Genomic DNA, 23,645 nt, shown 5'->3' with positions numbered 1-23,645 from the left:
CTGGATCCAAAGGGGGGTGTACCTGGACCTTCACCAACCTGAGACTTTTCCTCTCCCACTCCCTTCGATGTTCTAGCAAACCCCCGAAAAGCCCTCAAAGCATTTTGTCAACATCCCAATCCGAAAGGCGTCGTCTTCTTTTCTGCTCTGCTGATGCATTCGGCCTCCCGACAGGTGCTCACCCAAAGGGGATCTCTTTTGGTATATTTAGCGCTTGAAACCCGAGTGACCCCGCTTTGCGATTGGTCACCGGGACCACATGACCACCTGGGTAGAAGTAGCTGTGACTCTGTCACCCAGCGTTTCTCCGGAGGGAAGCTTGGGGGGAGGCTTTGGCGGCTTTTGGGAGACCATTAAAACGCTAACCGGTAAGCGAGCAAATTCTAGAGAAATCTTGGGCAGTTTTCTTCTGCTCTGCATGGCTTTTATTTTGCATCCCTAATTGGGCCAATCCAGAGGGAGCATCCAGAACTGATCCTGAACTCAACCTGGTCAGGCTTTTAGGATGTTGGCTAGCAGTTTGTTCGTTTGCTTTTCATTCAATTTCCCCCTGATTGGAATTGAAAAAGTTGCTTTGTGGTGCTAAAAAAAGCCAGTCCTATATTTAAACCTCAGCCTCAGAAGGCATGGCATCATGCTTTGCCGGAGCCGGCCACCCAATCAGATTGCGGCATTGGTTTACATGCGAAATAGCCGAGGCCGCAGCTGTCACCCGTCATCAAATCAGGGAGGGCCACTTTTTGGCAAGGGAGGAGCCACATTTGTGCTCCTAACCAAGGATACACACCTTCAATCACTCACTCACACTTTTTGTGTGGTTTCAGGGCAAAAAAAGTGGGATTTGAGGAACTCCGGACCCTAGTGGATGGCCAGGGACCTACAGACTCTCAAAGGAATCTTTCTCTGGTAGCTTTCTGGCCCTTTCAATATCAACCAAGGTGTCCAAATCAAAGTCCTGAAAGATCTTCTTTGCGTAGAGCCTCTAAAGGGGTCTCAAGATGTCGCATCGTATCGTGGAGGAGTACGTGGAGGAATGGGAGGAGGAATACGAGGAAGAGCTGCAAGGGGTGGAAGAAGATGATGAAGAAGAGGAGGAAGAAGAAGAAGAAGAGGAGGAGGAGGAAGAAGAAGAGGTGGAAGAGGAAGTTTTGGATGAGGTAAGTGAGAAAATCAATTAAATGTGTTGGTTAAATTCGGAGGGCCGTGTCGACCTAGCTGTCCTATGAATAGTGACTTCAGCTCAGCAGGATTCGGTTGCGGTGACACGGGGTGAGCTGGCTACTCTTCAAAAGACTTTAAAAGTTAGCGTGACGGTATCAAATGGAATTTTGAGAATTGTCAACAATCAAGAGCCTAGTATTGTGATTTAAAACTAATATAATACCCAGACTGGCCAGTAATAACACTCCAACAGTTTGGCAAAAAAAAGAAAATGGCGCTATCTTGAAAAATATTATTACACCTGTCTTATTCTAAATCCCAAAGCAGGTGATTTTTATCATCATGTCTGTCCACCAACAGTTTAGAATCTTGAACAATTTAAACCCAAACTGGAGTGATCTGTGGCAGCACATGAAATTATCATTAATGAATAATAGGAAGCTAGGCTAGCTGTTAGATTGGTTGTCGTAACCTTTGTCGTTTTAAAAAATACTTTTATGAGCAGATGGTCAAGGAAAAAAATTAAAAATTGCTGTTTTTTATGTTCCTCAATGTTTTTAATGCAAATTATTGTTGGCCTGACTTTTCTGAGCAAATTTGCGAAATATATATCTTCTTCCTGTTGGCTATCGTTGTGTTTCAGCTATCATGCTTTATTGTAAAAATATAGAAAATATTTTTGAGTTAAAACTCACCTCGCAGCAAATTTATTGTTTGTTTCTGACTGGGCTACATTTGACTCAATGTTTCAGTTCAATATGAAGGTTTCAATATGAGTTTTTTTTTATTTTTAATATATCCATGTTGAGTTGTAACAATTTTCACCAATTCCTCGTTTGTTTGTTTTTGGTCTCATGTCAACACCTTCATGTCATTTTCTGATGTTGCTGTTGTGACAGCCGTCTCAGACTCAGTGTCCAATGGAAGAGTGAAAACAGAAGGGCGAGCAATTAATCCCTTATTTCCTGGTGAAATAGGATTAAAGTCGTCCTGGTATTTGCCTCATTGACGTCTTATAAGGGGGATTCGAACGTCATCCCTTGGACCGTCCCCCATATAACCTGTCATGCGGTAGAGGATTTAGCATCTTTGGGAGCTATAAAGATGCTAAATAGTTGGTTTTGGGAAAGGAGGTAGCTAAAAAAAAAAAAAAAATCAATACACTCTGCTTTCACTTGCACTTTCATCTACACTGTGGAGAACAAATGCCTCGTTTGGAATACAAAGAATGGAGAGAAACATTTTGATGTTTCAATTATATAATTGTAATCAATCAAATAGATTTCTGTGTATCCACGTGTTGGATTCACTGTGGAACTGCGATGATTCTCTCCTTTCTACTGAATTCGCATAACGATGATACAAATGTTGATGAAAAGTAAAATGATGGTGCAGGAGATGTTTTCTCTCAGCTCTGGTGTGGGCAGGAATCACCCGCAGAGTTGATATTCTTCCATTTTATGGTCCAACATGCTCTGACTGCAACTGGGAGGGTTCACACAAACTAGGTTGATGATGTTTTTTTTTTTAATGGTGGCTTTTTTGAGTATGGGGTCAAAATATGGCTAAATATAGTTGGCAACACTGGATGACAGGCACGAATGGATTGGAAATTGCAATCCAAAATAGAGTGGATGTCATCTGAGTGCTTGCCTTTTATTTAGAAAAGCTTATAATCAATCCAGATTTTTCTTGGAATTTACACTCAAACATCGGACCTGATTTTTCTTGGAAGAGATCAATCCTGATTATTATTATTATTATTAATTTTCTTAGTTGTAAAACTGTTTTTTTCTCAAAAAAGACCACAAGCCTGATTTTTTTTTTCTTAGTGTTTTTTATTTATTTTAAGTTCACAATCCAAATCATTAGACGCTTGTCGTTTTTTGCACTTCAGCAATTATGATGGTCACGTTTGAATTAGCACAATGCTAACGCATTAGCACTTTCCTGACGTCAGAGCTGAGTGGGAACCGGCCTGCACACCATCACACACACACGCAAAAAGTGTGTTTCTTCTCCCATATTGTGCAAGGCCAGAGTGTGTTGTATGATTTGTGTGATATGTTGAGCAGATGCCAACGACGACACACGTCACTCATGAGCACCACGCTCAGCATCATCATCATCACCACCAGGTAAATGGCGGCTAATGGCGCCAAAATACCAGGCCGCTGCGCTTTGTCTTGCGCAATGTTCCTAGCCAGCTAGCTAGCTAGCTAGCGCTGCTAGCGAGCGTCAGTTGATAAATGGCAGCTTTTGAGGCTCATTTATGGGATGAATGTGGAATAGATTGGCTGCTTGCCTACTGCATGTAGCCTGAACAAGATATTATCTAATTCTGTGCTCACAGTCCATTTATATTTCATGTACTTTTACTTTTTTGCTTCATTTGATGATGCTAGCATTTTGCGTCACAAGTAGATACGCCTTTTTATCTCTCCAAAAATATGGTAAGTGTTACTTTTTTCCCCTCAAAACAAGAAGGCTTTTTAATCAAAGTAATTGGACTTAATTCTCATAAGGTTACATTATTTTAAATGTATCAAGTGAAATACCACCCCTTTTTTTTAACGATGATTTTCTTCTCCAAAATTTGACAACTGACTTTTGTTGAAATCATAATTTTATTTTTTTACTGAAGAAAAACCAGGCAATTGAATTTTTTTGCTTCAAAAGTCTCGGGAAGGCAATCCGATTGTGATTGACGCATGTTTCGGTTGTGTGGCAGGGAAAAAGCACGAGCGCGGTGTGTACATTTGTTTGTGACTTTCATTTTTGTCTTTCACCAGTCGGGCTTGCCCACCAGGAAGGTGGGGAAGAAGGTGAAAGTGGACACGTCCAAGTTCCTCACCCCGTACCTGGCGCACAGCAAGAAAATGCTGGAGCTGTACAGCAACGTGAGCCGCCACTTGCCACCTTAGGTCTTCTCGCTGGCCACACTTTCTTCACAAACTCATCACTCGTCTTTGTTCCGCCGCCCAGAACAAATATCGGGAAGAGTACGACAAGTCCAGAGGAAATCCTCCCGCCATCACCACCGATACACCCGAGATGATTCGCATCCGCAAGGCTCAGGAGCAGCTCAGCGAGGTACATGGGGATTGTAGTTTTTGTTGTTGCTGTTTGTTGTTGCTCTTGGTTTTGTTGCAAGTTGTTGTTCTTGTTGTCTCATTGGTGGTTGTGTATGTTTTAGGTAGAGTGTTGACTTGCCGTGTTGTTCCACAGATCAAATACCGCATGGAGGGCAACAAGTCCAAGACGGGTAGCTTGTACGACGGCCAGGCACAGGAGATCGCCCACGTCAAGCAGGTGTCGGACCTCATCAGCAAGGTGCGTCCGGTGGCCGTAAATCAAGCAAAGCACGATGGAAATTGTCAATAACCCGCATACGCCTGCGTAGGTCCTCTACCGGCAGAAGTGGGACGAGACCAAGGACAAGTACCTGCTGCCCCCGGATGCCCCAGAACTGGTTTTGGCCGTCAAGAATGCTGCCAACTGCAGCAAAGTGAGATTTATTTTCACAAAAATTTAATAAAATGACGACAGCAATTTTTCTCATATTTCTTCCCCCGGTAAAATTATGATGATTCTTGCAATAACACTTTTTTTTTCCTCATAAATGTACACTTTTTTTATTGGTAAATTCTGGATTTTCTGACTTGAATAGAAACATGATTTTTAATGCGTTGTAGAAAATGTACACGATGGACTGGGACGACGAGAAGACCATGTTCTGCCCGTACAGTGACAGCCCCGAACTGCGTCGGGTGGCCCAGGCTCAGGAGGTTCTCAGTGACGTAAGTCCACCCGCTGCTTTTTTTGCCCGCACGCTGCATGAAAACATTTAAATGACCTTCCGATGACGCCATGTTCATCAGGTCCAGTACAAAAAAGGGCACAACGAGCGCAAGGCCAAGTACACTGCCCTGGCCGACCCCCCCGAGGTGGAGCTGGCCAAGAGAGTCTCTGACCAGCGCAGCGATGTAAGCAAATCTAATAATATAATAAAAAAAATCACATTATAAAAATGTGATCACCAGTTTTTATGTAAGTATTTTGAATTTGACTACTCTTGTTGTTTGCCCTCAGCTGAAGTACAAGGAAGCGTACAACCAAGACGTAAAGGGTCAGTGGTGCGAGACGCCCTACTATGATGTGGCTATGGCCAGGGTGGCCATGGAGAACTTCAGCAATGTGAGATGAACGCTGAAGGACAGCTAGCACAGGTGTCAGACGCTAGCGCTAACCGTTGCTTTGCTTTACAGAGGAAATACACGCAAGATTACGAGGATAACAAAGACCAAATCTACTTCATGGAAACCGAAACGCCCGTCTACGATACCCACAAGAAGGCGGGCGCCGCCGCCAGTGGCGTGAGTCATCATCACTCCATTCGTTTTAAATAATACCACTTAATACACAAAAAGAAAAAAACCAGTTCTCCATTTTTTTAATGAATAAATCTGAAATAAGGTTCAGTCAAATTCAGACGACAAATTTTTCCTCGTAAATAAAAAAACTGCAGTAAAATAAAACAAAAATTAAAAATGTTTTCAGTAAATTTATGTTGCTGTTTTTCCAACCAACAAAACAAATAAAAAAATTGCAGCAAGAATGACATGATTGTGTCCACGTTTGCGTGCGCAGGTGCAATACAAGAAGGAATACGAGAAGACGAAGGCCCAGTCGGACTACAACACGCTGCCGGCTTCCGAGAACCCGCTGCTCAGGCAGCTCCGATACGCCGGCACCATCCTCAGTGACGTAGGTGGACACACTCGAATCCGCACTCGATGAGCAAAATAGTCGAGCTTTTTTGTTTTGTGCTCTTTTGCAGAAAGTGTATAAAGACAACTACGAGAAGTCCAGAGGATTCAGCATCAACTACTGTGAAACGCCCAAGTTCCAAGTGGACTCTGTTCTCAAACAGTTGACGGACGTAAGAACGACATTATGTCACAGCTTCAACTTTATTCCCTTTACCGTTCTTCGTGCGGTCCAAAAGGATTCGCAATCATTGACTCGTCTTTCCGCAGACACGCTACAAAGAGAAGTACGAAAACGAAATCAAGGGTCATTACTTGGGCAGCTACGAGGATGTCTACATGCTCCACTGCCAGCAAGCGGAGGAGATGAAGAAAGAGGTTGGCTCCATTCCCAAGTATCATTTGACTCCTCCCCCAAAATCAGACGTCTCATTTTAAATTTGTATCCCCAGAAACTGTACAAAGCCGATTACGAAGACATGAAAACGCAATGTTTCTTCCCCCAAACCATCACGCCCGAGTACGAAGCAACCAAGAAGCTGGACGATTGCAAAGATGTAAGGAAGGACATGGATTCACAACTCTAGATTTTTATTGCGGTTCTCTTCTAGCGGAGTCTTAGGGTGTTTTTTTTCTTTGTTTTGCAGAAAGTTTACCGGCAGCATCCGGACAAAGTGAAATTCACGCAAGTGACCGATTCGCCGGTTTTGGTACAGGCTGCCATCAACGCCAAGCAGCTGAGTGACGTAAGTGAGACAACCTGAGTCCACATTCTCAAGTACCAGGACTAGAGAGCCACATCCTCGATGTGTCGGATATGACTTTTAAAAATGCAGGAAGCTCAGCTGTTCACTTGCGGCCATGAAACCTGAGCTTCGTCTGGTTGCTCAGTAAATTTAGCAAGCGCTGTTCAGCAAACTCCAAATAGAGACAGTAAAAGTCTACTGGCACATTGCTGCCCACCAGTGGGAGGAACAATCACTTACCCGATTGGTTACGATTAAAAAATAGCGAAGACAATTATTAGATTGTCAGATTAGGCTGATTTCGAGATTTACTCGAGTTTTTCCTCGTTGCAGCTCAACTACAAGGCGCAGTACGAAGAGACCAAGCACAAGAACAGTCTGCCTTCAGACTACCCCTTCTTTGTCCAGTCCAGAGTCAACGCCTTCAACCTCAGCGACGTAAGCTAGCACCATGACAATGCGCATGACAATACACTGAACACGACCATCTCCTTCCAGAACTGCTACAAATACGACTGGGAGACATCCAAGGCCAATAAGTTTGAGATTAAGGAGGACGCTATCCCAATCTTGGCCGCCCGGGCTCACACTAACATCGCCAGCGACGTACGTAAGCCATTGGCACATCTTTGCAAAGATTGAGAATCGAATCATAACATTTTTTTCGATTGTTTCTTTTAGGTGAAATACAAGAAGGAGTATGAGAAGAACAAGGGTCAGATGGTCGGCGCGCTCAGCATTCACGATGATCCCAAGATCCTGCACTCGGTTCACGTGGCCAAAATCCAGAGCGATGTAAACCAACTTTTATTTACTCCTTGCTTTTCCACCGAGAACTCTTTGATTCACTTAAGTTTTTTCTCCCACAGCGTGAATACAAAAAGGACTACGAAAAGATCAAGACCAAGTATCACACGCCTCTGGACATGATGTCCGTCACCCAGGCGAAGAAGTCGCAGGCCATCAGCAGCATGACCGGCTACCGCAGCGTCAACCCTAACTTCTTCATGCCCCATGATGCCGTACTGCTGGACCTGGCCAAGAAGGCCAACATCATCCAGAGCGACGTGAGTAACCACAGCTGAATGAAATACAGCCAAAGTAGAGCGAGATCCCGACCAAGGCCTGCGAAAAAAAGTCCGCCTTTACTTCTGGACCATTAAGTTTGGTCTTCTACTGGAATCCATTTCATCATCCATGATGTGTTTTTGCTTCAGAACGAGTACAAGTCTGACTACAACAACTACAGCAAGGGGACCCCGTGGGTGCCGCTTGGCTCCTTGGAAGTGGAGAAGGTCAAGAAGGCCGGGGAAATCCTTAGCGAGGTTCGTCTGACAATAAATGACAAAAACTTCTAGGTGGAAAGTTTTACACTAGACCGTTTTATTGTGCAGACAAATTACAGACAGCACCCCGACACCATCCCCTTCACGTCCATCGACGACCACCCCGTCATGATGCAGGCCAAAGTCAACCAGATGCAGAGGAGTGACGTGAGTTACCATCAGAACCCCAACCCTGACTCAGTAAACCCGTTCCCTAACTCTTCTTTGTTCCTCACAGCTGTTCTACAAGCAAGGTCTGGAGGACATCCACCAGAAGTACTCCCTACCCCCGGACATTCCCGAGTTCCTCCAGGCCAAGTGCAACGCCTACAACATCAGCAACGTAAGACAAGGGCACCATCTGGATGGGATATTTGGTTTGGACTCATCCTGGCTTCCATCCGCCATTTCAGAACTACTACAAGTACGCCTGGCAGGACATCATCGCGAAAGGCTACGACCTGCAGCCCGACGCCATCCCCATCGTTGCCGCCAAAGCTGCCAGACACGCTGCCAGTGATGTAAGTTCTCAGCACAAATCACATCCATCCACTTCGTTCCCATCTCAACACCATAATCCTACCCCTAGGTCCAGTACAAGAAGGCGTACGAGAAGGAGCGAGGCCACCACGTGGGCTTCCGTAGCCTCCAGGATGACCCTCTGCTGGTCCACTACATGGAGGTGGCCAAGCACCAGAGCGAAAAGAACTACAAGAAGGACTACCACAAGGCCAAACTGAAGTACCACACGCCCGTGGACATGTTGAGCGTGGCCCACGCCAAGCACGCCTCGGCCGTGCAGACCAGCATCAACTACAAGCAGCCCCATCACAACTACTGCCTGCTACCGGATGCCATGAACCTGGATCTGGCTCGGAACATGAATTTCAACGCGAGTGATGTGAGTTTTCAACCACTTGTTAGACTTTTGTGAAAAGTTCAAAAAAAACTTTAAGATTAAGTCCTCGTGGAAGTCTCAGGTACCAAATACTCCTCCCGACACTTTTTTTCAGATGTTTAAGCCTTACCTTTGGCTAAAGGACTAACATCCTCGGTTCTGGTTTTACAGGTCCAGTACAAACAGGATTACGATAACTACGTCAAGGGAATCGGTTGGATCCCCATCGGTTCACTGGAGGTGGAGAAGGTAAAGGCGGCGGGGGCAGCTCTGGACGAGAAGAAATACAGACAGCACCCGGCCACCCTCTCGTTCACCAGTCCGCTTGACTCCATGACCATGGAACTGGCCAAGACCAACGCTCAGATTCTCAACGCGGTCAGGACTTTTTTCACAAAGCTCCTTCTCTGGAGACCATTTGACACTTTTTAACTTCTTGCATCGGATTGCAGAAAGACTACAAGGCCAGTGGCGAGAAGTACATGCACACCTACCATCTTCCTGCTGATGCTCCGGAATTGATGCAAGCCAGATACAACGCTGTCAACATCAGCAAGGTTAGACGCTTTGCTGGTCTTATCCACCATTTACCGTATCTACACACTTAGTGTCCTTTTAGGTTTTTTATGTTCGGGCAGTGATTAGGCCCAGTTGGAAGTTTAATGATAAACTATAATAAAGAAAATTACACGTGTGTTTAAAACAACCACATAGCTTTAGCTTATAAAGTCAGTTTAGCTAAATGCTAACAATGCAACACATGTAGATTGACAGGCATGAATTCTTTATCCTCTGTGAAGAACGGCAGAAGCAATACAATTTCCTTTGAATCGAAGCAAAAACTTTTTACAAACACACACATTCTGTTTATTATCAGAATTACTACACCTACGCTCACCGGCAAGATCTGCTCAAAGGACATCACATGAGGGAAGATGCCATCCCCATCGTGGCAGCCAAGACCTCCAGAGACATCGCCAGCAACGTGAGTTATCAACGTGCTTCCATTTAGGCAGCTCCAGCGCTTTCAACTGTTCCCACCTCGGATTTCTTTTTTTTGCAGTACAAGTACAAACTGGCTCACGAGAAGGCAAAGGGCCAGCACGTGGGCTTCCGTAGCCTGCAGGATGACCCCTTGCTGGTCCACTACATGGAGGTGGCCAAGCACCAGAGCGAGAAGAACTACAAGCAAGGCTACCACAAAGCCAAGCTGAAGTATCACACGCCCGTGGACATGATGAGCGTGGCCCAAGCCAAACACGGCTCGGCCGTGCAGACCATGATCGGCTACAGGACGTACCTTCACGACTACACGCTTCTTCCCGACAACTTGCGAGTGAACCGTTGCAAGGACGTAATGGAGATTCAGAGCGACGTACGTGCTCTCGCTTTCGATCGGTATCTTGACACGACAAATATAGAAATAACGCTGGTTCTCTGCAGAATCTTTACAAAGCCGACTACACAAACTACTACAAAGGAGCCGGGTGGGTTCCCATCGGTTCTCTGGACGTGGAGAAGGCCAAAGCTGCCAAGTTGGCACTGGACGAGATCAACTACCGCCAGCATCCGAGCACGTTCAAGTTCACCAGCACCAGTGACAGCATGAACATGTCCTTGGCTCTGAGCAACTCCAAGCAGCTGCACCCTGTATGAAGCTCCTGGTTGTCCTTTTGTCTTGAAAATGTGCAGCTCATCTTTACACTTTTGGTTTTTCCACCTCCGCAGACTGCTTACAAAGCTTCCGGTGAGCAGTTCAAGCATACCTACAACTTGCCGGCCGACTGCCCTGAGTTCATCCTGGCTAAATGTAATGCGCAGAACATCAGTGAGGTGAGAGGACAACATTTATGGACAAATGGAATGACTAGATGAACACAAAACTGAATCCGTTTTATCCCTGCAGAGTCAGTACAAGCAAAAGTGGGTGGACGATATCGCCAAAGGCTACGACTTGAGGCCTGACGCTATTCCCATCCAGCATGCCAAGCATGGCAGACATATTGCTAGCAATGTGCGTAAAACCACCAACACTCAAAAGAAAAAATGAAAACAGTCCAACTTATTAGAAAGTCATACTTGTCTTGTTTCGTAGGTGCAATACAAGAAAGAGTTTGAGAAGGAGCGAGGCCACCACGTTGGCTTCCGTAGCATCCAGGACGACCCCCTGCTGGTCCATTACATGGAGGTGGCCAAGCACCAGAGTGACAGGAACTACAAGAAGGACTACCACAAGGCCAAACTGAAGTACCACACGCCGGTAGACATGTTGAGCGTGGTCCACGCCAAGCAGGCTTCGGCCGCCCAGACCATGACTGGCTACAGGAAGCTGCACCACACCAACGCTCTCCTCTCTGACGCCATGAACTTCACGCTGGCTCGTACCATGAACACCCAGTCTAGTGATGTAAGTTTGTTCTCAAGTCATGACTTCAGTCATCCACTCTGTGAAGATGGGAGAACCCTTGGCAACTTTTAGGTGGCTTTTAAAATTCAAGTCCGAGATTCAATTCACTCAGCTTCTGGTTCATTTCTCTCGCCAGTGCGATTACAAGTACGACTGGAACAACTTTGTCAAAGGTATTGGCTGGGTTCCCATCGGCTCGCTCGCCGTAGAAACCGCCAAGGTCGGCGGGGACATCCTCAGCGAGAACAAGTACCGCACTCACCCGTCCAACTTCAAGTACAGCAAACTGATGGACTCCATGGACCTGGCTCTGGCCACCACCAACAATCAGATCATGGATAAGGTGCGGCACGGTCAAATATTTGCCAAATAGTACCTGAATTTCCGATGCTCATCTTATTTTTCCTGTGATTTTCATTAATAGAAAGCTTACACGGCCGCTTGGGAAAATGACAAACGGACAGTCCACATCATGCCGGACTCTCCTGAGATTGTCCTGGCCAAGGCCAATGCTATCACCATGAGCGACGTAAGTTCACCTCCAAATGTCACATCAAAACTGAAGAAATTTGCTCCGTGTTCATGTTGATATGTTTGCAGAAACTTTACAAATCTGGTTTGGCGGAGATGGCCAACAAGGGCTACAATCTGAAACCAGATGCCATTCCCATCGTAGCCGCAAAGTTAGGAACAAATATCGCCAGTAACGTAAGTCACGCAAAAAAAACATTCCTGAGCTGCTAGCGCAAACCATTGCGCACAATCAACTCACTCGTTTAAATGGCCGTTGCAGTACAAATATAAACTGGCTTTCGAGAAAGCACGAGGCCACCACGTGGGCATACGTAGCCTCCAGGACGACCCCCTTCTGGTCCACTACATGGAGGTGGCCAAGCACCAGAGTGACAGGAACTACAAGAAAGACTACCACAAGGCCAAACTGAAGTACCACACCCCCGTGGACATGTTGAGCGTGGTCCACGCCAAGCAGGCCTCGGCCGCCCAGACCATGGCCGGATACAGGAAGATGCACCATACCAACGCTCTCCTCCCCGACGCCATGAGCTTCACGCTGGCTCGTACCATGAACACCCAGTCGAGTGATGTAAGTTTCTCTCTGAGCTGTGCATCGCTGTGATTCAACAGCTCCGAGATTCAGTTCACTCGACTTATGATTTCGTTCTTTCGCCAGTGCGATTACAAGTACGACTGGAACAACTTCGTCAAAGGCATCGGCTGGGTTCCCATCGGCTCGCTCGCCGTAGAAACCGCCAAGGTCGGCGGGGATATCCTAAGCGAGAACAAGTACCGCACTCACCCGTCCAACTTCAAGTACAGCAAGCTGATGGACTCCATGGACCTGACCCTGGCCACAGCCAACAATCAGATCATGAATAAGGTGCGGCACGGTCAAATTGATCTCGCTTGCTTTTACTCCCACCAAAACTTCACGTTTATTGTGGAATTCATTTTCAGAAAGCTTATACGGCCGCTTGGGAAAAGGACAAACTGACCGTTCACGTCATGCCGGATGCTCCTGAGATTGTTCTGGCCAAGGCCAACGCCATCACTATGAGCAACGTAAGATGACCAACGACAAGTCTTTCCACTCATTTCAGCGACGTGATTGTTTTTCTCGCTTCTACAGAAAAAATACAAAGCCGGCCTTGTGGAAATGGCTAACAAGGGCTACGATCTCAGAGCTGACGCCATCCCGATTGTGGCCGCCAAGTCTGGTACCAACATTGCCAGTAACGTGAGTGTGGCAACCAAGACGATATAGTTTGAATGACAAGTACCACAATGTACTTTTTTTTTTTTTTTACCTTCCAGTACAAATATAAACTGGCTTTTGAGAAAGCCCGAGGCCACCACGTAGGCTTCCGTAGCATTCAGGATGACCCTCTACTGGTCCACTACATGGAGGTGGCCAAGCACCAGAGCGACAAGATCTACAAGCAGGACTACCACAAGTCCAAACTGAAGTACCACACACCTGTGGACATGTTGAGCGTGGTCCACGCCAAGCAGGCTTCGGCCGCCCAGACCATGATTGGATATAGGAGCATTATCCCCCACTACACTGTCCTGCCTGATGCCATGAACCTGCAACAGGCCCGCAACATGCAGTTTATTGCGAGTGATGTAAGCACCCAATAAGAAGCTTCTGGATCTTAAATTGTTCTACTGTAATCCTCATTTTCTGTCCTGTGAAAAAAACCCCATAAATTTCCAAACCATTGAGATTGAAGGAAAGTGCTGGAACATCTTCTACTTCCTCAACAGAACGAGTACAAGAGCGAGTATCAAAACTTCATCCGAGGAATCGGTTGGGTTCCCATCGGCTCGCTGGATGTGGAGAAAGTCAGAACGGCCGGCCAGATCTTGAGGGAACATGGGTACCGCCAGCATCCCAGCACCTTTAAATTCACCAAGGACATGCACTCCATGGATCTGGCACTGGCCACCGCCAACAACCTGATCATGGATAAGGTACTGGAAAGGACCAAAACATCTGTCCTTGCCATTTTTTGTGTTCATGTGTGACAACTTCAATGGACGTGTGCTTCCAGCAAGCTTACACCAAAGCTTGGGACCATGACAAGAAAACCATTCACATCATGCCGGACGCAATGGACGTTGTTCTTGCTCGGGAAAACAGGAAGAACTACAGCGAGGTGAGAACTTCAGACTGATTGTTATTTTCCTGCACAATTATGACCAGACAATTTGAAGTGATGACGTTCTTGTTGTCATCAGAAACGGTACAAACTGGACAATGAGCTCGCCAAGAAGAAGGGTCACAACCTTCGTGCTGATGCCATCTCCGTGCAGGCTGCTAAAGCCTCAACTATTATCGCAAGTGACGTAAGTGTATTTTTCTTTTTTCACTTGGTGCCTAAACCTCTTCTTAATTTCTTACCACTTTTCCATCTCAAGACACTTCTAATCGACTGCAACCTTATCAACCGGTTTATCGAAAAACCTTTGTTTTCTCGCAGTACAAGTACAAGACCGGATACCGCAAGCAAGTGGGTCACCACATCGGGGCTCTCAGCATCCAGGACGACCCTCTCCTCATGCTGGCCCTGAACTCGGCCAAGATTGCCAGCGACGCCCTCTACAAGAAGGACTTCAACCAGTCCAAGACCAGATTCCGCCTGCCGGTGGACATGCTTTCTTTCGAGCTGGCCAAGAAGAACCAGATCCAGGTCAATCACGCCAACTACATCACCCGTCTGCACAACTGGACTTGCCTGCCCGACTCCAACGATGTCCGCCAAGCCAGACACGCCTACGACCTGCAGAGTGATGTGAGTAGACATGTTGGTCCTCAAAGGAGAAATCCAGATGTCACCAAACACAGCATAATAGTTCAAGCGAATCCATGTTTGTTAATTTCACCCTCTTGTCTCGTTCAGGTGGTCTACAAGGAAGAGCTGAAGTTTCTTCAGGGCACCGGCTGGGTGCCTATTGGTTCGCTAGATGTGGAGAAGGTGAAGAGAGCCGGTGAAATCCTAAATGAACAGAAATATCGACAGCACCCGAGCAACTACAAGTTTAAGGTCACCACCGAGGACATGCCCATGGTGCTGGCCAAGGCAAACGCTCAGCTCATGAACAAGGTATTTGAACGTTAACGTGACACAACAGCCAAGTAAGACCAATCATTTTACTATTGACTCGTGATTCATCACCTGCTTTTCCCGTCTGTCGTTTATTGCAGAAGGCATATCACGAAGCTTGGGAAAACCAGAAGACCTTGATCCACCTCCTGCCTGACGCTATGGACGTGGTCCTCGCAAAAGCCAACAACGTCAACTACAGCTTGGTAAGTGAGCAGTTTGGTTGCCGTCACCCAGCTTCTGCTTAATCGTATGGATCTTCACGTATTCTATCTTCTGTATCTTCAGAAACTGTACAAGCAGGCATATGAGGAGTCCAAGAAGAAAGGCTACGATCTGGGCAAAGATGCTATTTCCGTCCTTGCAGCCAAGGCTTCCAGAGATATTGCTAGTGATGTAAGCTCATGAGTCGGTTTGCCACTCGGGTGGTTGGTGTATGCCCGAAAAATCTTGACGTGGTCTTATTCCATCCTCTCTTAGTACAAGTACAAGACCGGGTACCGCAAACAAGTGGGCCACCACATTGGGGCTCGAAGTGTGGAAGATGACCCTCTCCTCATGCTGGCTCTGAACTCAGCCAAAATCGCCAGCGACGTACTCTACAAGAAGGACTTCAACCAGTCCAAGACCAGATTCAATCTGCCTGTGGACATGCTGAGCCTGGAACTGGCCAAGAAGTGCCAGATTCAAGTCAACGACTTTAACTACCGCACTCACCTGCACCAGTGGACCTGCCTGCCCGACTCCAGCGACGTCCGCCAAGCCAGACACGCCTACGACCTGCAGAGTGATGTATGAAAATTTATACAGTGTGCCCACATGTATTGCAGGTGACAAGGTCCAAACCCATCTGCAATAGGAGAACAATAAACCCCGATTTAGCGTGGGATCACTGTATGCTAATGACATGATATTTTTGTAAATCTGGAGATGATTGTTTACGAAAAACCTTCTGTCTTGTTCAGGTGGTCTACAAGGAAGAGCTGAAGTTTCTTCAGGGCACCGGCTGGGTGCCTATTGGTTCGCTAGATGTGGAGAAGGTAAAGAAAGCCGGTGAAATCCTAAATGAACAGAAATATCGTCAGCACCCGAGCAACTACAAGTTTAAGGTCACCACCGAGGACATGCCCATGGTGCTGGCCAAGGCAAACGCTCAGCTCATGAACAAGGTATTGGAACATTCACGTGACACAACAGCCAAGTAAGACAAATAATTTTACTGTTGACTTGTTGTTCATCACCTGCTTTGTCTGTCTGGCGTTTATTGCAGAAGGCATATCACGAAGCTTGGGAAAACCAGAAGACCTTGATCCACCTCCTGCCTGACGCTATGGACGTGGTCCTCGCAAAAGCCAACAACGTCAACTACAGCTTGGTAATTGAGCAGTTTGGTTGCCGTCACCCAGATTCTGCTTCATCGTATGGAACTTCACGTATTCTATCTTCTGTATCTTCAGAAACTGTACAAGCAGGCATATGAGGAGTCCAAGAAGAAAGGCTACGATCTGGGCAAAGATGCTATTTCCATCCTTGCAGCCAAGGCTTCCAGAGATATTGCTAGTGATGTAAGCTCATGAGTCGGTTTGCCACTCTTTGCCACTTAGTGTATGCCTGAAAAACTTGACGTGGTCTTATTCCATCCTCTTTTAGTACAAGTACAAGACCGGGTACCGCAAACAAGTGGGCCACCACATTGGGGCTCGAAGCGTGGAAGATGACCCTCTCCTCATGCTGGCTCTGAACTCAGCCAAAATCGCCAGCGACTTCCTCTACAAGAAGGACTTCAACCAGTCCAAGACCAAGTTCAACTTGCCTGTGGACATGCTGGCCTTCGAGCTAGCTAAGAAGAACCAGATCCAGGTCAATCACGCCAACTACATCACCCGCCTGCACAACTGGACCTGCCTGCCCGACTCCAACGACGTCCGCCAAGCCAGACACGCATACGACTTGCAGAGTGATGTATGAAAATCGAATGCCACCTAAAGAACTATTTTGGGAGCAATGTTTCACTCAATACTTTTTTTCCCCCGGACAGAATGTTTACAAGGAAGACCTGAAGCTGCAGCAAGGCACCGGCTGGGTGCCAATTGGTTCCCTGGATGTTGAGAAGGTCAAGAAAGCCGGTGAGATCCTGAACGAACAAAAGTACCGCCAACACCCGAGCAACTACAAGTTTAAACTTACGACTGAGGACATGCCCATGGTGTTGGCCAAGGCAAACGCTCAAATCATGAACCAGGTATTCACACGTTCCAATGACTAAATATTATATCATAATCTCAGAAGAAATTTAGATTGAAAATACAAACATTTAATTTTATGTTGTCATATGTGATGACAGAAAGCCTACATTGATGCCTGGGAAAACGAGAAGACCCTAATCCACGTCATGCCTGACGCAATGGATGTCGTTCTGGCCAAAGCCAATAATATCAACTACAGCTCGGTGAGTAACTTTCAAGCTCGAACTTGCCAACAGTGATGATTCTAAACGGGTGTTTTGGCCTATTACAGAAATTGTACAAGCAGGCAAATGAAGAGGCCAAGAAGAAGGGTTACGACATGCGCAACGACGCCATCTCCATCCGAGCAGCCAAGGCATCCAGGGACATTGCCAGTGACGTAAGCATTTCCAGAAAACTCCCCGTTTTGCCATATTCGGCGATGGAACCTGTGAAACGTGTCTTTCCCTTTCCAGTACAAGTACAAGACCGGATACCGGGCACAAGTGGGCCACCACATTGGGGCTCGAAGCGTGGAAGATGACCCTCTCCTCATGCTGGCTCTGAACTCAGCCAAGATCGCTAGCGACGTGCTCTACAAGAAGGACTTCAACCAGTCCAAGACCAGATTCAATCTGCCTGTAGACATGCTGAACCTGGAACTGGCCAAGAAGTGCCAGATTCAAGTCAACGACTTTAACTACCGCACTCACTTGCACCAGTGGACCTGCCTGCCCGACTCCAACGACGTCCGCCAAGCCAGACACGCCTACGACCTGCAGAGTGATGTGAGTCCAAGTAACAATGAAAATTGAACTCTCCTGAATTTGATTTGTTTTCATCCCGAATACCTTCATCGCTTCTCTCCATAGAACGTCTACAAAGCAGACCTGCAGTGGCTTCAGGGTCTCGGATGGTCTACAGCAGGCTCACTTGAGGTGGAACAGGCCAAGAAAGCTGCTGATAACTTGAGCGAGATGAAGTACCGCCAACCTCCCAGCAAAATTCCCTTCACCAGCCCCATTGACGCAATGAACTTGGAACTGGCAAAGGCGAACGCTTTGACCATGAACAAGGTACACATCTTGTGGGAAAACACAAAGTGATGCCAGATGTTGCATACCTAATTATGCTTTGTTCCAGCGTCTCTACACCGAAGCATGGGAGAATGCCAAAACCCAAGTGCACATCAACCCCGATACTCCAGAGATCTTCCTCTCTCAGCAGAATGCACTCAACATGAGCAAGGTTAGCATCACACTTGGTTCCATCAAATGTAATCCGTTCTTCTGAACTCATTTGTGATTTCCTTTGCAGAAACACTACAGACAAGGTTATGAGGCCGACATCAGAAAGGGCTACTTCTTGCCCCCAGATGCCATCGCAGTGAAGAGCGCCAAGGCCTCTCGGGATATTGTCAGCGATGTGAGTGACGACAACAAAACACTCAGTAGATGGATACATATTAATCCTGAGGGAAAGTTCCATGACAGAGCGTATAAAAAAAATAATCTGTTCTTTTTTGTCCTGATTCCATCAGTACAAGTACAAAACAGGATACCGGGCGCAAGTGGGCCACCACATCGGTGCTCGCAGCATCAACGACGACCCTCTGATCATGCTGGCCCTGAACTCGGCCAAGATCGCCAGCGACGCGCTCTACAAGAAGGACTTCAACCAGTCCAAGACCAGATTCAATCTGCCCGTGGACATGCTGAGCCTGGAACTGGCCAAGAAGTGCCAGATTCAAGTCAACGACTTCAACTACCGCACTCACTTGCACCAGTGGACCTGCCTGCCCGACTCCAGTGACGTGGTCCAGGCCAGGAAGGCCTACAATCTACAGAGTGACGTAAGCAGTAATCAAATATTGTTCCTTCCAGACTGCGCTTCTGTCTTCTCATGTCGTGTCAATGTGCTTTTCCCTCCATCAGGTTGTGTATAAAGCTGACTTGGATGAGATTGTTGGTGTGGGTTGGTCTCCACATGGCTCACTGGAAGTCCAGAAAGTCAAGCACGCTGGGAAAATTCTCAACGATCGCCTTTACAGGCATAAGCAAGACACTCTGAAGTACACGACGGACATGAACTCCATGCCTATGGTCCTCGCCAAAGCAAACGCTGAGATCATGAACAAGGTATGCATTTTTCTCCTCATCGTGTTCCTTCTTTCCCCTAACATTTATTTGTCGTGACAGAAATATTACATCTCCGCTTGGGAGGCCGAGAAGGTGAAAAATCACGTCAATGCTGACCTGCCTGAAATTCTGCTCTCCAGAGCCAACGCTTACAACCTCAGCCAGGTAGAGTCCGTTCGTTTTTATTTCTGGACTTCAATGCTTCCAAATAGTCTCATCATATAAATGTGTTGTTTTTCGCCTCCAGAAAGTCTACAAGCAAGCCGTTGAGGACATGTTCCGACAGGGCTACTCCATGAAACCTGACGCAGTTTCCATAGTCGCCGCAAAACACGGAAGAGAAATCATTAGTGATGTACGTGAACATGAATTTGTCAGTTGTGGATTTCCAGCGTGAATTGACTTTCCTCTTTCCACAGTACAAGTACAAGACCGGCTACCGCAAGCAGGTCGGCCACCACATCGGTGCGCTGAGCATCCGTGACGATCCTCTGATCATGCTGGCCCTGAACTCGGGCCAGATCGCCAGCGACAACCTGTACAAGAAGGACTTCAACCAGTCCAAGACCAGATTCCACCTGCCGGTGGACATGCTGAGCCTGGAACTGGCCAAGAAATGCCAAATACAAGTCAATGACTTTAACTACAGAACTTACCTTCACAACTGGACTTGTCTGCCTGACTCCAGCGACGTGGTCCAGGCCAAGAAGGCGTATGACCTTCAAAGTGATGTGAGTAGCTAGTGTCGTGGTACCCTAGCTTGCGTTCATTCCATTACCAGTTTTTCTCGATTTGAAATATCCCGTGTAGGCTGTGTACAAAGAAGACATGGAATGGATCAGGGGATCTGGCTGGGTCACCACCGGCTCACTGGACGTGGAGAAAGCAAAGAAAGCGTCGGAGATCTTGAGCGAGAGACTGTATCGCCAGCATCCCAGCAATTTCAAATTCACCGCCAAGACCACGGACATGCCGTATGCGCTGGCTCTGGCCAACGCCAAAATCATGGACAAGGTACAGACCGTGTACACGCCCGTCACTCGAATTTGTACGTTAGCATTTAAAAAAAAAAAAAAAAAGGCTACTCAACAGTCCAACCTTTTGATGTTTGCAGAAAGCGTATGTGTCTGGGTGGGAGAGTGACAAAGTGAATCTTCACATCATGCCTGACACACCTGAGATCATCCTGTCCAAGCAGAATAAGCTCAACACTAGTCCGGTAACACAATTACACACCCAAGATGATGTACACTTATCATATTGGACTTTCAAGAGAAATTTTAAGATTGATCTGCGTGACGATGCACCTCCTGAGTTTTTTGTTTTAAATTTTAACTTGTAAAAGTTGTAGGCCATTTTGGGTTCATCCTGAAAGTTCTCCCGAAAGCCCAATATCCGAAATTTTTTTATCAGCCTTAGAACATAACATGTTCTTCCAATAGAGACACTACCGCGAAGGCTACATGGAAATCATTAAAAATGGCTACTTGCTCCCCAAAGACGCCATTTCCATAGTAGCAGCCAAGGCCTCCCGAGACATCAGCAGTGACGTAAGTCCGTAGTTCCTCTTTACACCACAAATTTGTTCACTTCTGATTGGACGTTAATCCATAACTCCACTTTTGGATTTCAGTACAAGTACAAGACTGGATACCGCAAGCAGTGCGGCCACCACATCGGCGCTCGTAACGTCGAAGAAGACCCTCTGATCATGCTGGCCGCACATGCCGCCAGGATCGCCAGTGACAACATCTACAAGAAGGACTTCAACAATTCCAAGACCAGATTCAATCTGCCCGTGGACATGCTGAGCCTGGAACTGGCCAAGAAGTGCCAGATTCAAGTCAACGACTTCAACTACCGGACTCACTTGCACCAGTGGACTTGCTTGCCGGACTCCAATGATGTGGTCCAGGCCAGGAAGGTCTACGATCTGCAGAGTGATGTAAGTTTCTAAACCTCTGCTCCTTATTGTAGTAGATTGTTGTGTGTAAATGTCGAATTGTGTCTTACAGGCTGTGTACAAAAGTGACCTGGAGTGGCTAAGGGGATACGCCTGGTCCCCTCACGAATCGGTGGAGGTCATCAAAGCCAGGAACGCGCAGAACATCCTCAACGAGAGACTTTACCGCCAGCCGCCCAGCACGGTCAAATTCACCAGCGTGGTGGACCTGCCTGCAATCGTCCTGTCCAAGCAGAATTCGGACAACCTCAGTGATGTGAGTCAAGAAAAAAAGCACTTGACCATTCTCCACTAATCAAAGCCCTTCTTAGAAGATGAACGCTAAACACTCTTGATGTAATTCAACAGAGGAAGTACAAGGAGCTGTGGGAGAACGAAAAGACAACCTTCGTGCTGCCAGCAGACACGCCGGCCATGGAGCTGTCCAAGACAAATTCAGTCAACATCAGCAATGTAAGATTGACTGACACGACGGGTTTTCGTCATTCTGGAATGATCTATGTTTCACCGTGTCCTAAATGATTCTGCGCAGAAACTGTACACCATGGCTTGGGATGACCAGAAGGCCAAAGCCTACCAAATCAAGGAGGATGCCATCGCTGTGCTGAAGGCCAAAGCGTCCAGAGATATCATTAGCGACGTAAGGAAAAGACATGCCGAAGGTTTAAAATAAGAAACTAACTTTTTCTTTTTTCTTTTTTTAGTACAAGTACAAGACCGGATACCGGGCACAAGTGGGCCACCACATCGGGGCTCGAAGCGTGGAAGACGACCCCCTAATCATGCTGGCCCTGAACTCAGCCAAGATCGCCAGCGACGTGCTCTACAAGAAGGACTTCAACCAGTCCAAGACCAGATTCCACCTCCCCGTGGACATGCTGAACCTGGAACTGGCCAAGAAGTGCCAGATTCAAGTCAACGATTTCAACTACCGGACTCACTTGCACCAGTGGACCTGTTTGCCGGACTCCAGTGACGTGGTCCAGGCCAAGAAGGCCTACGATCTGCAGAGTGATGTCAGTTTGTAGATCTGCTGTTACCTTTTGCAAGAGGTCCTGACACGGCCGTGTACATTTTGTGTTGTTACTCCTCAGGCTGTGTACAAGTCTGACTTGGAGTGGCTACGTGGAATCGGTTGGATTCCGCACGAGTCCGTGGAGGTTTTGAAGGTGAAGCACGCACAGAAGATCCTTGCTGATGTAAGTCTGACTTCAGGGCCGCCTCGCATTTCGATTGACAGAACATGTACATTTTCAATCGACAATTGTGTTAATCACGTTATTTCAGAGAGGCTACCGGGTGAAGCTGGACGAGCAGAAATTTGGCGTTCCAACCGATCGAGTCGACTTGGCTTGCGCTAAGAATGCCGCCGACATCCTCAACGAGGTGCAGATTTCTTTTTCTCTTCTATTTGTAGCTCTTTTTCGGTAACCTGCTGTGAACCTCTTTTCAGGCCAAATACCGCGAGGCTTGGCAACAGGAGAAGACCAATTACACGCTGGTGGAGACTCCAGTCATGGTCACAGCCAAAGAGGCATCCAAGAACATACACCCGGTAAGAGGATGGTCAGAACGTTCAACCTCAGAATGTTTGTATCATAAAATCGTATTCATGTCTACCCAATTTTGTTTGTGTCATTTGTCAAAAACTACCTTCATATTTTCTTTCAGAAACTGTACTCCCAAGACTGGGACCACACCAAGGCCACTGGGTACTTCATGCCCGAAGATGCAGTGTCCATAAAGCAGTGCATTAGCAACACTAAAGTCCAAAGCAAAGTGAGTAGCATTTGAAATGAAATCCCCCAAGTTGGAATTGGAACCCATTCCCCTCATCTGTTCTGCAGCATAAATACCTGGAGGGATACCGCAGGCAGGTGGGCCACCACATCGGGGCCCTCAGCATCCAGGACGACCCGCTCCTCATGCTGGCCCTGAACTCGGCCAAGATCGCCAGCGACGCCCTCTACAAGAAAGACTTCAACAAGTCCAAGACAGTGTTCAACCTGCCCGTGGACATGCTGCAGTTCGAGCTGGCCAAGAAGTGCCAGAAGCAAGTCAATGACGACCTCTACAGGACCCGCCTGCACGAGTGGACGTGTTTGCCCGACCAGAACGACGTCATCCAGGCCAGAAAAGCCTACGATCTTCAGAGTGATGTGAGTCAAACGAAAATGGACCGCTCAGGCTTCCAATAGTCTCCACAACTTGTTCTTCTTCTTCTTAGTTTGTGTACAAGGCGGATATGGAATGGCTGCGAGGCTGCGGGTGGATGGCCCATGACTCCGTGGACCATGTGAAAGCCAGACGCGCTCAGGAAATTCTCAACGATGTAAGTTGAAGTCCCTTGTATGAGTCATCCTTACTTACTTTCAGTATCTTGTTCC

General features: G+C 47.1%; 1 protein-coding gene across 2 annotated transcripts in view; it reads left to right on the top strand.

Moving 5' to 3' along the window:
* Positions 1-317: 317 nt before the first annotated feature.
* The window catches only part of neb (nebulin), a 42,346-nt gene continuing 19,018 nt past the window's right edge, over positions 318-23,645 (top strand). The window contains exons 1-80 of one of the 2 annotated variants that reach the window (XM_088383587.1): positions 318-368; positions 825-906; positions 978-1,157; positions 3,237-3,299; positions 3,954-4,061; positions 4,147-4,254; positions 4,390-4,494; positions 4,565-4,669; positions 4,857-4,961; positions 5,043-5,147; positions 5,254-5,358; positions 5,430-5,537; positions 5,812-5,928; positions 6,002-6,103; positions 6,201-6,308; positions 6,383-6,487; positions 6,578-6,676; positions 7,010-7,114; positions 7,175-7,282; positions 7,358-7,471; positions 7,546-7,743; positions 7,894-8,001; positions 8,071-8,169; positions 8,240-8,344; positions 8,415-8,522; positions 8,591-8,902; positions 9,071-9,277; positions 9,352-9,456; positions 9,777-9,884; positions 9,963-10,274; positions 10,343-10,549; positions 10,628-10,732; positions 10,806-10,913; positions 10,995-11,306; positions 11,443-11,649; positions 11,731-11,835; positions 11,907-12,014; positions 12,100-12,411; positions 12,499-12,705; positions 12,783-12,887; positions 12,955-13,062; positions 13,140-13,451; positions 13,593-13,799; positions 13,880-13,984; positions 14,067-14,174; positions 14,309-14,620; positions 14,729-14,932; positions 15,034-15,138; positions 15,221-15,328; positions 15,413-15,724; positions 15,898-16,101; positions 16,203-16,307; positions 16,390-16,497; positions 16,583-16,894; positions 16,971-17,174; positions 17,277-17,381; positions 17,450-17,557; positions 17,634-17,945; positions 18,030-18,233; positions 18,301-18,405; positions 18,475-18,582; positions 18,698-19,009; positions 19,092-19,295; positions 19,356-19,460; positions 19,543-19,650; positions 19,715-20,026; positions 20,106-20,309; positions 20,410-20,514; positions 20,738-20,845; positions 20,929-21,240; positions 21,311-21,514; positions 21,607-21,711; positions 21,791-21,898; positions 21,963-22,274; positions 22,353-22,457; positions 22,546-22,644; positions 22,712-22,813; positions 22,930-23,037; positions 23,106-23,417; positions 23,486-23,590. In XM_088383587.1, coding sequence (XP_088239713.1) covers positions 999-1,157; positions 3,237-3,299; positions 3,954-4,061; positions 4,147-4,254; positions 4,390-4,494; positions 4,565-4,669; positions 4,857-4,961; positions 5,043-5,147; positions 5,254-5,358; positions 5,430-5,537; positions 5,812-5,928; positions 6,002-6,103; positions 6,201-6,308; positions 6,383-6,487; positions 6,578-6,676; positions 7,010-7,114; positions 7,175-7,282; positions 7,358-7,471; positions 7,546-7,743; positions 7,894-8,001; positions 8,071-8,169; positions 8,240-8,344; positions 8,415-8,522; positions 8,591-8,902; positions 9,071-9,277; positions 9,352-9,456; positions 9,777-9,884; positions 9,963-10,274; positions 10,343-10,549; positions 10,628-10,732; positions 10,806-10,913; positions 10,995-11,306; positions 11,443-11,649; positions 11,731-11,835; positions 11,907-12,014; positions 12,100-12,411; positions 12,499-12,705; positions 12,783-12,887; positions 12,955-13,062; positions 13,140-13,451; positions 13,593-13,799; positions 13,880-13,984; positions 14,067-14,174; positions 14,309-14,620; positions 14,729-14,932; positions 15,034-15,138; positions 15,221-15,328; positions 15,413-15,724; positions 15,898-16,101; positions 16,203-16,307; positions 16,390-16,497; positions 16,583-16,894; positions 16,971-17,174; positions 17,277-17,381; positions 17,450-17,557; positions 17,634-17,945; positions 18,030-18,233; positions 18,301-18,405; positions 18,475-18,582; positions 18,698-19,009; positions 19,092-19,295; positions 19,356-19,460; positions 19,543-19,650; positions 19,715-20,026; positions 20,106-20,309; positions 20,410-20,514; positions 20,738-20,845; positions 20,929-21,240; positions 21,311-21,514; positions 21,607-21,711; positions 21,791-21,898; positions 21,963-22,274; positions 22,353-22,457; positions 22,546-22,644; positions 22,712-22,813; positions 22,930-23,037; positions 23,106-23,417; positions 23,486-23,590 — 12,453 coding nt within the window. In that variant the 5' untranslated portion in view covers positions 318-368; positions 825-906; positions 978-998. The remainder of the gene's footprint in view (positions 369-824; positions 907-977; positions 1,158-3,236; positions 3,300-3,953; positions 4,062-4,146; positions 4,255-4,389; positions 4,495-4,564; positions 4,670-4,856; positions 4,962-5,042; positions 5,148-5,253; positions 5,359-5,429; positions 5,538-5,811; positions 5,929-6,001; positions 6,104-6,200; positions 6,309-6,382; positions 6,488-6,577; positions 6,677-7,009; positions 7,115-7,174; positions 7,283-7,357; positions 7,472-7,545; positions 7,744-7,893; positions 8,002-8,070; positions 8,170-8,239; positions 8,345-8,414; positions 8,523-8,590; positions 8,903-9,070; positions 9,278-9,351; positions 9,457-9,776; positions 9,885-9,962; positions 10,275-10,342; positions 10,550-10,627; positions 10,733-10,805; positions 10,914-10,994; positions 11,307-11,442; positions 11,650-11,730; positions 11,836-11,906; positions 12,015-12,099; positions 12,412-12,498; positions 12,706-12,782; positions 12,888-12,954; positions 13,063-13,139; positions 13,452-13,592; positions 13,800-13,879; positions 13,985-14,066; positions 14,175-14,308; positions 14,621-14,728; positions 14,933-15,033; positions 15,139-15,220; positions 15,329-15,412; positions 15,725-15,897; positions 16,102-16,202; positions 16,308-16,389; positions 16,498-16,582; positions 16,895-16,970; positions 17,175-17,276; positions 17,382-17,449; positions 17,558-17,633; positions 17,946-18,029; positions 18,234-18,300; positions 18,406-18,474; positions 18,583-18,697; positions 19,010-19,091; positions 19,296-19,355; positions 19,461-19,542; positions 19,651-19,714; positions 20,027-20,105; positions 20,310-20,409; positions 20,515-20,737; positions 20,846-20,928; positions 21,241-21,310; positions 21,515-21,606; positions 21,712-21,790; positions 21,899-21,962; positions 22,275-22,352; positions 22,458-22,545; positions 22,645-22,711; positions 22,814-22,929; positions 23,038-23,105; positions 23,418-23,485; positions 23,591-23,645) is intronic. The other variant, XM_088383588.1, reaches the window with a different exon arrangement.

Source organism: Syngnathus floridae, chromosome 8 (assembly GCF_059516105.1).
Source record: "Syngnathus floridae isolate MCC-2025c chromosome 8, RoL_Sflo_1.0, whole genome shotgun sequence".
NCBI classification, from domain to species: Eukaryota; Metazoa; Chordata; class Actinopteri; order Syngnathiformes; family Syngnathidae; genus Syngnathus; species Syngnathus floridae.
The sequence above is the reverse complement of the archived record's forward strand: the minus strand, read 5'-3'. Positions and strand labels throughout refer to the sequence as shown.